The following is a 12,247-nucleotide window of genomic DNA, read 5'->3' on the forward strand; positions in this document are numbered from 1 at the left end:
TTTTTAATATTTTAATATCTGCTGTAAACAACAGCAAATGATTTTGATTTTCTGTCAGACATTTATTAACTGTATTTCTTTGCTCACTTGTTTTAGAGAGGAGCTCACCTTACAGATTTATAACATTCACATTAAATGTGCTTGAAATTACAAAACATAAATCACATTTATAAGTGTCTCAATTATATATTGTATAATCTATTATGTTGTTTAGCAATAAAACATATGGTTAGAATAATCAGATATCATAAATATTTTATAACATTCCATGTTTGTGTTTATTATATAAAAGCCATTTAAGGATCTGTGTTATTCTTTTTTTTTTTTCTTTTTACATTTCATTACTTTTCCTGCAAAACAATTACTGTACCCCACAATGTTAGGAGGCTTAAAAGTAAAACATTATAACTACTAATGGAAATACTGTCTGACAGCTGCCCATATAAAATATAAATCAACCCCTTCTGACCAAAATCAATAAATCACCAATAAAAAATTTAAACTTTTCTTATTTCTAACATTGCTTTGGAGATGCTGTGGATATTTACGGCATTTAGCAGCCAGACCTCTCATTACAGATGACTGCAAATGAGAGAGGGATTGAGAGAAAAAGAATGAGAGAGTGAGTAAGAGAAATAAGGAGGCAGCTAATTGCAAAACACTATCCTTTTATGGTGCTCATCACTTGCCAAAAAAAAGGGTATTTTGTTCATTATAATGCTGTTAAATTTCCTGCTGAAAATCTATTTTCATTCCACTTTAATGTCTTGAAAAAATGACCAAAGGAAAAAAAACTTATGCATAAAAGAAATAGACTCAAGATGTTTTGATAATGTATTAACCCTTATCCAGCCTTCCAGAATCCACCGTTGGGCTGAAAAAAAGTCACTAAGTTTAAGTGCTGTAAAAATATATCAGATCAATATTTTTTCCACTTTTTTTTACTTAAGTCTGTTAATCAAACTCAGTTCTGATCAAAACTACAAAAAAAAAATGTATCCAGGATTTTTAGTGACGTCACTAATTTAATTGGCAATTAAAAAAAAAAAATCCTGGATTAAAATTTATTTTTGGTAGATCCTCATGAAGTGGTGTTTTCTTTCTACATTGAAAACTGCTAATGCATCATTTTTCAAAAATCTTTTTTTTAAAAACTTTTGCAGAAGTAATTTTCTTACAAAAAATCATTCCATTAGCTGAAACACATGTAAAGTTATCAGCGAATAAAAACATCAAGTGGCTGAAAAAAGCCACAGGGTCGGGTAAGGGTTATTAATTAATATACAGTATATGATGAATATAAGGATAAATATATATTATATAATACATATAATCCATAACCAAAATCAGCAAAGTATTTAATTAATTTCCTTATGTGGCTGTGTATAAGATCTGCCTCCTCATGGATTGAAATTAATTTGAAGACTAAAATGCACCTGAATTTGACCATATTAAAAATAAATACTATATATTTTATTATACAAAAATACACTTAGTTTGGTCTTACCAGACAGGAGGAAAATGAACGCCAGAAGATTCCAACACATTTTAAGTGCAACCATCAGGTTCAGAATGACTGAGGTTGGTGGATACAATAAAGCGACTGTTGAGGAAGTGAATACATAAGTAGTGTTTAAAATGTAAACAGAGCTGAGGGGTTGGCAAATGTGACCAGAGGAAATCACAGTGCAACACTGTTTTAGACAAGTGCAAATTTTTTTGTACTGCTTAGAAAGATAGACAGGGTACAAGAACACACACAAGTACATTAGGGCTTTCTGTGCATGGGGCTGTGTAGCAGCAGATCAGAGTGCTTCCCTTGGTGACCCTTGTCCTACACCAAACACAACTCTAATAGGCAGATTAGCATCAAAACAGGACCATGGAGCAATAGAAGAAGGTCTGTTCTAATAAATCACTTGAGATGGTATCAGGATGGAAAGTTAATCCACCAGAAATACAGTGCCTTGCAAAAGTATTCGGCCCCCTTTGAACCTTGCAACCTTTTGCCACATTTCAGGCTTCAAACATAAAGATATAAAACTGTAATGTTTTGTGAAGAATCAACAACAAGTGGGACACAATCATGAGGTGGAACGAAATTTATTGGATATCTCAAACTTTTTTAACAAATAAAAAACTGAAAAATTGGGCGTGCAAAATTATTCAGCCCCCTTAAGTTAATACTTTGTAGCACCACCTTTTGCTGCGATTACAGCTGTAAGTCGCTTGGGGTATGTCTCTATCAGTTTTGCACATCGAGACACTGAAATCTTTGCCCATTCCTCCTTGCAAAACAGCTCGAGCTCAGTGAGGTTGGATGGAGAGCATTTTCTTTGTGGAAGTGGAAGTTTTATGGTTTTGGGGTTGTTGTGGAGCAAGGGCCTTGCTCAAGGGCCCCCAAGAGTTTGCTAAATGTATGGAACTGACAGTGATGAATACTTATTTTAAGAAGAAGGAGGAGCATAGGATGACAAAGTCTCAGTGGTGGTGAAGAGGTGTGTTTGTAGAGAGAAGTGGTGAAAGAAGGTAAGTTTTAGTACCTGGGGTCAACAGTGCAAATTAATGGAGAGTGTGTTAAAGAAGTGAATAAAAGAGTGCAGGCAGGGTGGAGTGGGTGGAGAAAAGTGGCAGAAGTGATTTGTCATAAAAGTGTATCTGCAAGAGTAAAAGAGAAAGTTTATAGGACTGTGTTGAGACCTGCGATGTTGAATGGTTTAAAGACATTGATTAAAAGACAGGAGGCATAGCTGGAGGTTTCGACATTTCTAGGGGGGGAAACCTTGTGGAAGGTCTTCCTGTTCTCTTGTCATCTTCCAGTGATGTTCTGCCACTCTTGAAGCATTTGTGCCACTCATAACATCTTGAATAAAATAAGATAAGATAAGATAAGATATACCTTTATTCGTCCCACAGTGGGGAAATTTCTTTTGTTACAGCAGCAAAGGAAAGAAATAAAAAGTAAATGCAAATAAATATATATATATATATATATATATATATATATATATATATAAATATACACATACTATAATATACATTATATACACAGTACAATGTATAAATACAATAAGAGCAGAAAAAAGTACGCATTGCCGGTAGTATTTCACACAGGTGGTATTGCACATATTGCAGATAATATTGCACATATTGTATATTTTGCACATGTAATTATTGCACATATTGCAGGTAATATTTCACATGTTGCATGTAATATTGCACACAGGTAATGTTATTGCACAGCTAAAAAGTGATATCAGAGTTGTATTTTTGGTGACTGGTTTTACTGGGAGCAGCTTTGATTGTAAAGTCTAATAGCTGATATATATCAAAGTCTAATAGCTGAAGGTTATAGACCTTCTATAACGCTCCTTCAGACGCTTAGGGTGTAACAGTCTGTCACTGAATTACCTGCTCAACGATGTGACGGTTACATACAGGGGGTGAGAGGATTTCTCCAGCAATGATGATAGTTTTGCTACCATCCTCCTTTCTCCCACCTCCTGTACAGTGTCCAGGGGAATCCCCAGGACTGAGCTGGCCTTCCTGATCAGCTTATCCAGTCTCTTCCTGTCTGCAGTAGAGAATAACCCATTGCAGCATTATACTGTAGGTGTATGTTAAGGTGTAATGTCCACAAACTTCTGGAAATATAGTGATGATTCCAAGAATTTTATATGAATTTAGCCCTCAGGTGGTGCGACATGACAAAAACGGCAATGTTGTCTGATTATAATCTTTGGCCCAACATTCAGTCACATACAGGCATTTTTATACACAATGATCTTGAAAAATGATTGCACCTTCAAATACAATTGACAGTACATCTTTTTAACAAGCAAGCAGTGTAGACGAAACCCTTTTGGTCACGCTTCCTCTTTCATGTCACCACAATGTGCTCTCTAGTCTAAATATGGTTCTACTTCTAATTTGTTATGTTTAATGTTTTTTATACATCTTTTTTTTACATTTTTATATGTGTATGAAGCATAAAATCATTTATTTACAGTCAGTTTCTGCTTGCAGGATCTAATATAACAAAGGTGGCTTTGTTATATTAGATCCTGCAAGCAGAAACTGACTGTAACAAGCTAAACTACACATGGGATTAAATATGGCTCTGAAATGTAGAGAAAAGCCATCAGTCTTCAGTTAGTGCTTCTGCACTATTTCCAGTTCCCTCAGCCCCTGCTCCGGCTTCCTCCAACATCTTCTTATAGTTGCTTTTGAAGAACCCAGCCTAGTCAAGATAAAAAAATTATCAAGCCAAATATATCTGAGCAAGAATATCTGAAAGAAAAAATAGTAATAAAGATAAAAAAAAATCTCACCTATCTGACTGTATCTTTACTGACCTTAAAGAGACCAGCAGCAATAAGAGCCAAAAGCACAAGCCCTCCTATGACACCTCCAATTGTCTTCTTAAGAGGTAATTTCTCTTCATACACCTCCACTTGGGTATCAATCTGCAACACCGTTACATTTGCGCAACCAAAGAGTAGACCTAAACAGAGCTGAGGAGGTGGCAAATGTGACAGAGGAAATCACAATGCAACACTGTTTTAGATAGGTGCAAATTTCTTTGTATTGCTTAGAAAGATAGACAGGATACAAGAACACACACAAGTGCATCAGGGCTTCCTGTGCATTGGGCTGTGTAGCAGCAGATCAGAGTGCCCATGGTGACCCTTGTCCTACACCAAACACAACTATAATAGGCAAATTACCATCAAAACAGGACCATGGAGCAATAGAAGAAGGTCTGGTCTAATGAATCACTTGAGATGGTACCAGGATGGAAAGTTAATGGGAAAGGTGTTCTTTATATAGAGCATATAAAAGGCAATAAATACAAGTAATATTATTTCTTCGAATTATTAAAAATTAATGCTGGTGTATCAAAATAAGTTCCCCTTCTGCATTTCAGCTTCTACCCTGATTTCTTCTTTCATATGAAAATAACTGCCACTTCTGTTTTCAGCCTCATCTTTCCTTCCATGCTACCTACTAACTGTGGGCATCAACAAGTTTAAATGAAATTTGCACTATAAACATGTGGGCACGAAGAGCATTAGTGTTTTTGCGAACCGTTTCTAAATCCACCAGAAATATATAGCATTTTTTTTTTATTTTTTATTATTGTTAGTTTTAATGTTAAGTTTTTCAATGTATCTGTAAAATGAAAATGAAAGCGGATAATAAAGCTGAATATGATCAAACGCACTTCACATGATTTTTTGGAATTTCAAGTGTAACTTCCAGTTCAACATTCGACTTTACAAATGTGGTTTCAGGTCAGTGGTGTGGGATGAAAATATGCATTTTTCATCATGTTTATTTTTTTTTCGAAGGCTACTTTTAGTATAATGAGAGAATGTAGATCGAGAAGTATAGAGAAGGTCAGAAGGAGTTGCATTGTGTGTCTGTGTATTTAGAGAAAGCGTATGACAGGGTGCAGAGAGAGGAATTGTGGTACTGTATAAGGAGTCAGGTGTGTCAGAGAAGTGTGTGAGGGTGTTGCAGGACATGTATGAGGACAGTGTGACAGCAGTAAAGTGTGCAGTAGGAACAACAGACTGGTTTAAGGTGGAGGTTAGACTGCATCAAGGATCAGCTTTGAGCCCTTTCCTGTTTGCAGTGGTGATGGGCAGGTTGATGGACGAGGTCAGACAGGAGTCTCCGTGATAAATGTGAATAAAAACACGCATTCACTATTACTGGTAAACCCAGCTATTAGGGTTGCACAAGCCAGTGCACTCTTAGTGCCGGTCCCAAGCCTGGAGAAATGGGCAGGGTTGCGTTAGGAAGGGCATCCAGCATAAACATGCCAAATCAAATATGTGGACATAAATCAGAAATTCATACTGGATCGCTCGAGTCCAGGGTTACCTCCGACCCCCACAGGTATTGTTAGCCAACAGCGTACCGGTGGAAATTGGGCCACTGTTGGCCAAAGGAGGAGAGAGGAGGAAGATGTTTACAGAGACAGCAGGAACATGGAGAAGTGTAAGAAAGTGGAGGTTCGGGTTGATACTTCAAATGTTGGTACTATGACTGGTAAAGGGAGAGAGGTAGCTGATATGATGGAGAGCAGGGACCTTCAAACCATAAAACAATCCACTCTCGAAACTCGGCTCCAGTACGTCTGGATGGACACACACACACACACACACACACACACACACACACACACACACACACACACACACAAACACATTAAAAGGGAGCATTTTTCATTAGTTAAATAATAAAGTTTTCCAAATTCCATATGACATATACAGTGGGGCAAAAAAGTATTTAGTCAGTCAAGTTTATTTCTATAGCTCTTTTCACAACAGACATTGTCTCAAAGCAGCTTTACAGAAATCAACAGTAAGCCACCAATTGTGCAAGTTTTCCCACTTAAAAAGATGAGAGAGGCCTGTAAATTTATTCATAGGTACACTTCAACTATGAGAGACAAAATGTGGAAAAAAAAATCCAGAAAGTCACATTGTCTGATTTTTTAAGAATTTATTTGCAAATTATGGTGGAAAATAAGTATTTGGTCACCTACAAAAAAGCAAGATTTCTGGCTCTCACAAACCTGTAACTTCTTTTAAGAGGCTCCTCCATCCTCCACTTGTTACCTGTATTAATGACACCTGTTTGAACTCGTTATCAGTATAAAAGACACCTGTCCACAACCTCAACCAGTCAGACTCCAAACTCCACTATGGCCAAGACCAAAGACCAAAAATTACAGGCCTCTCATCTTTTTAAGTGGGAGAACTTGCACAGTAGGTGCCTGACTAAATACTTTTTTGCCCCACTGTACATATCTTGTATGTTGTAGCGTCTGGCACGTGTCATTTAGACTTCATGTCTCAGGAATTTCCTTCTTCCCCCCGGAAGACACACAAAGCAGCATTCAACTGATCACACAACCCAGTCTCTATACCTTACACACACACACACACACACACACACACACACACACCACCCCGAGTTCACTCTCGGAACTCAGCCCCAGTACGTCGGTTTGTGACACACACACATATACAGACACACACACACACACACACACCCACACACCATAAGGGAGTATTCTTTTATTAATTAACTAATAAATAAAATGTCCCACTTCACATGACACAAACATACATCTAGTTTGTATCTTCTACCATAAATAAAGCAAGTGTTTAACTCTACGTCAATAATAGTTACACTTTAAAAGGTTTAGTTATATACCTCTGTTTTAATGTTGTCTCTTCTTTTTGATTTCAAAGTTAATTTTAAATTATCTTTTTTTTATTCTTTCTTTCCTAACAAGGGTGCATTGTATACACCAGATTCTAATGTTGTATTAACATAAGTTAAATGTTAACTGGTATGTAATGTACCTCTGTTTAATGCTGTCCTTGCTTTCCATGTCTAATATCAAAATGATCACCAAAATTATTTGTTTCTTATTTTGCAAACAATGGTGCATTTTATTTGATCATAAAATGTACCATACTATCTTGATACACTTTGGATAAAACTTTGAGTTCTCCAAAGCAAGTATAACCCAGAAACCATGCCCACAAATGCATGAACAAAGGGAGTTTCTCCCTCCAAAATTTCAGGGTGGGGTTCAGGACCTTTAAAACATCTTGAACCTAACTAACGTCAGTCAAGTAAACCAAGCTCGCTCACTCGGCTCGACCAGAAAGGCTCGGACCCCCGGGGCCCGAAGGCCCGGGGAGTCTGACGCTTAGAACAGCCCAACAGCGACTCTTCGGGACGAGATCTCAAATCCTTTTTGAGATCTTCCAGCAAGCTTTATCTTCAAGAACAACAACTGCTCTGATCTTCAGGAGAACCTGGAAGAACATCTGACTCCATCCCAACTGACTCTTCAAAGATCTCTTTGTCGCATCCGGACTCTTGTGCAACAAGCCAATGCAAGTAACCGGTTTACCAACCAATTTAGATGCGTATTTAAGTGTGAACCCCTTTATTGGATCTTAAGGTGAATTAAAATTTCTGTGACGATTTCTCAGTTAGGGTGTGATTAATTTTAAAGTACTGGCTTGCCATTCCTTTCCTTTCTTTCTCTTCTTTCTTCTTTTTTCCCTCTTTTCCTCCTTTTCCTATTTTTAACTTTTTGTTTATTTTTATTTTCATTTTTATTTTCTTTATTTCTTTTTGTTTGTTTGTGTAGTTAGTTTTTTTTTGTGTTTGTCTCATTCATTAAATGCCGTATTTTTCACAAGTGATTGTCTCTGAGTGTTGCGCACATTTTAAGGTTCCTGCAACATTCGATCTGAACTACATGCTCTATTAATTGTACGGTATAAAGTAAAGGGGGGTTGCGTCTTTCTTGGCCGGGGAGATACCTCTTTTATAGAGTTAATAAAAGGTTCGCCGGACGAACAGTTTAATAAGTGTAATGTTAATTCCAATACCGTCAATTCAACTTGAATCAAATATTTACGAGTAACTATAACCCGTTATAATTACTTATAAATATTCCCTTTTCTTTGCGAGCTAAATTCGCTACATATAATGGTGAAGAATGCAAGCAAACTGTTTTCAAACTATATACTCATTTTATCTTTATTAAATGGTTTTTCCCTCTTCTCTCCCATTCGCTCCAATGTGTTTCTCCTTTTATATAAATCTAGTGTTTAACTCTGTCTCAACAATAATTACACTTGAAAATGTTTATGAATGTACCTCTGCTTTAATGCTGTTTTTTCTTTTAAGGCTTGATATCAAAATATATCTAAAAATGATCTGTTCTTTATTTTCCAAACAAGGACGCACGTTAGATGATCATGAAGTGAAAAAGTTTATGCTTTATGCTAAAGTTTTATCCAAAGTGTATTACAGGTAAACCCCACAAACGCAAGAACAAAAGGAACTTTCTCCCTCCGAAAGTTCATGCCAGGCATTGGCCATTCCACAAAAGATGGGTGTTGCTCGGGGACCTTTACATGTCCTGAACCCCACCAATCTTTGCTCAAGAACTGTTCTTCGTGACGGGAATCAAACCCTTTGAGGCAGATCTTCTGGCAAGCTTTAGCTTTAAGAACTTCTCCTACTCTGATCTTCAGGAGAACCTGGAAGAACATCTAACTCCCTCCTTTCTTAATGAATTCTTAAAGAATCTCCTTTGTCTACCGCATCAGGACTCTTGTTCCACAAAAAGCTAATGCAAGTTACAGTTTTACCAACCATTTAAATGCGGGATTAAGCTGGATCCCCTTTATTAGGGTGAATTTGAATTTCTTGATGATTCTCATATCGTGTTGTGTTTTTTTTTTTTTTCAAGTTAAGCTTGCCATTCCTTTTCTTTCTTTCTCTCTCTTTCATCTTTTTTCCTTTACTTCCTCCTTCTACATGTTCTTAACTTCTTCTCTTCTTATATGTATGTCTCATTTATTAAACACTGTATTTTTTTTATAAGTGATTGTCTCTGAGTGCCGCTCACATTTTAAAGTCATTGCAATATTCTGATCATGCTTAATTACTTGTACGGTATAAAGTAAAGGGGGTCATGGCTTCTTTGGCCTGGTATATAACCATTTTGTAAAATTAATAAGATTATAGTAGATTATAGTAGATTATATTAGATTATATTAGATTAGATTAGATTAGATTAGATTATAGTGTCTGTTTGGTGGACGAAGAGACCAAATAATTGGAACATTAATTCCATTACTGTCACTTCAACAACTTATTTAAAATATTTATAAGTAATTATAACCCGTTATAATTACTTATAAATATTTCCTTTTTGCTAGATAAATTCGCAACATGGTGGAAACTAAAGGAGGAAGACTGTAGTGTGAGATTCAGGGAAAAGTTCAGATGGGGGCTTGGTGGTGGTGGTGAAGAGGTGTTGGATGATTGGGCAACTACTGTAAGTTAAAGCAATAAAGGATGGAGAGGGAAATGTGTTGACTAGTGAGGAGAGTGTGTTGAGAAGATAGAGGGAGTATTTTGAGCAGCTGTTAAACAAGGAAAATAAGAGAGAGAGAATGTTGGATGGTGTGGAGATGGTGAAGCAGGAAGTGGACAGGATTAGTAACAAGGAAGTGAGAGCAGCAATTAAGAGGATGAAGACTGGAAAGTCAGTAGGAGCAGGTGACATACCAATAGAAGCATGGAGATATTTAGGAGAGATGGCAGTGGCGTTTTTAACAAGATTGTTTAACAGGATTTTGGAAAGCGAGAGGATGCGTAAGGAATGGAGAAGGAGTGTTCTGGTACCAGTTTTTAAGAATAAGGGAGATGTGCAGACCTGCAGTAACTACAGGGAAATTAAGTTGATCAGTCATACCATGAAGTCATTGGAAAGAATAGTGGAAGCCAGGCTGAGAAAAGAGGTGACCATCTGTGAGCAGCAGTATGGTTTCATGCCACGGAAGAGCACTACAGATGCATTATTTGCTTTGAGAATGTTGATGGAGAAGTATAGAAAAGGTCAGAAGAAGTTGCATTGTTTTTTTGTGGATTTAGAGAAAGTGTATGACAGGGTGCCAAGAGAGGTGATGTGGTATTTTATGAGGAAATCTGGTGTGTCAGAGAAGTGTGTGAGGGTGGTGCAGGACATATATGAGGAGAGTGTGACCACAGTAAAGTGTGCAGTAGGAATGACAGACTGGTTCAAGATGAAGTTGGGATTGCTTAAAGGATCGGCTCTGAGCCCTTTCCTCTTTTCAGTGGTGATGGACAGATTGATGGAGAAGGTCAGACAGGAGTCTCCATGGACTATGATGTTTGTGGATGATATTGTGATTTGTGGGGAGAGTAGGAAGCAGGTTGGATAAGCCTGGAGGGGTTGAGGTACGTGCTGGAGAGAAGGGGAATGAAAGTTAGAAGGAGTAAGACTAAGAGTACATGTGTGTAAATGAGAGGGAGGGCAGTGGAGTGGTGCAGTTGCAGGGAGAAGAGGTGGTGAAGGTGGATGAGTTTAGGTACCTGGGGTCAACAGAGCAAAGTAATGAAGAGTGTGCTAGAGAAGTGAAGAAAAGAGAGCAGGCAGGGTGGAGTGGGTGGAGAAGAGTGGCAGGAGTGATTTGTGATGGAAAAGAATCTGCAAGAGCGAAAGGGAAAGTTTATAGGACTGTGGTAATACCTGCGATGTATGGTTTAAAGACTGTCACATTGATTAAAAGACAGGAGGTTGAGCTGGAGGTTTTGGGGGTTAAGCTTGTGGAAGTTCTTTCTGTTCTCTTGTTTTCTTTCAGTGATGTTCTGCCACTCTTGAAGCGTGTGCGCCACTCAAAACACCTTGAACGACTCGTTGCAGCATTATTCTGTAGGTGTATGTATAGGTGTAATGTCCACATACTTCGGGCAATATAGTGATGATTCCAAGAATTTTATATTAATTTAGCTTTCGGGTGGTGCGACATGACAAAAACGGCAATGTTGTCTAAATTATTAATCTTTGGCCCAACATATAGTGACATACAGACATTTTTTTACACAGTGATCCTGAAAACTGATCACTTCTTCAAATAAATTTGAGAGTACATCTTTTTAACAAGCAGCAGTGCAGACAAAACCCTTTCAGTCATGCTTCCTCTTTCATATCACCACACTCTGCACAACTGTTTAGTCTAAATATAGTTCTACTTCTAATGTGCTATGGTTCATGGTTTTTATACATTACAAACTGGTGTGGTGTATTTTTTTTCTCTTTCCTTTTTTCTTTAGAGTTTACTTGCTATTGCATTTATTATTAAAGTTGCTAAATAAATGCAATAAATTTGACTGCATGCAGTGACCGTACCTTTAAATGCAGAGCTTTTTAAAGATAGACTCATTATATATAAAAATCCAGTAACTTCAGACTATCATTTGAAATCAAAAAGTATATACAGTATTTTACCATTATGACACATTAAGCTACATCTTTAACATGCCTGAGCAACGCAACACATTTATACATCATTTATTTTCTTAATAAATACATTTTTCCTTTCTGTTTTCTCGTGAGCCCGACTTCATTTTCTCGACATATTGAAAATTGTTTTCTCGTTATCATGACAATTTTCTCTTGATCTCAACATAAATGTTGTTTTCTTTTGATCAGGATTAGATTTTCTTGAACAGGTTTAGTCTTTTTTTTATGATTACATTTTCTAGACAGAACAAAAGTTGTTTTCTAGAGCTCATGACCTAGTTTTCTTGTGATCTTAATGTAAAAACCTGTTTTCTCTCAAAGTAATTGTATTGCAAGAAAATCTTGCACCTTCAAATGTCTGTGATA

General features: G+C 37.0%; 1 protein-coding gene and 1 long non-coding RNA gene across 4 annotated transcripts in view; one reads left to right on the forward strand and one right to left on the reverse strand.

Annotated features, from left to right (window-relative positions):
* The window catches only part of LOC310734703 (integrin alpha-M-like), a 266,739-nt gene that overhangs the window by 118,896 nt on the left and 135,596 nt on the right, over window positions 1-12,247 (reverse strand). Inside the window, exon 1 of one of the 3 annotated variants that reach the window (XM_083557076.1) lies at window positions 1,508-1,605. The exons of the other annotated variants lie outside the window; for them this stretch is intronic. Within the exon in view, the coding sequence (XP_083413202.1) occupies window positions 1,508-1,562 (55 nt within the window). The 5' untranslated portion in view covers window positions 1,563-1,605. Of the gene's footprint in view, window positions 1-1,507; window positions 1,606-12,247 lie in introns of those variants that run through there. 3 annotated transcript variants of the gene reach the window in all.
* LOC310734807 overlaps window positions 1-12,247 on the forward strand; it is a 195,283-nt gene that overhangs the window by 108,494 nt on the left and 74,542 nt on the right. The window lies entirely within an intron of this gene.

This window comes from Silurus aristotelis (genome assembly GCF_946808225.1).
Source record: "Silurus aristotelis genome assembly, chromosome: 12".
Classification (NCBI taxonomy): Eukaryota; Metazoa; Chordata; class Actinopteri; order Siluriformes; family Siluridae; genus Silurus; species Silurus aristotelis.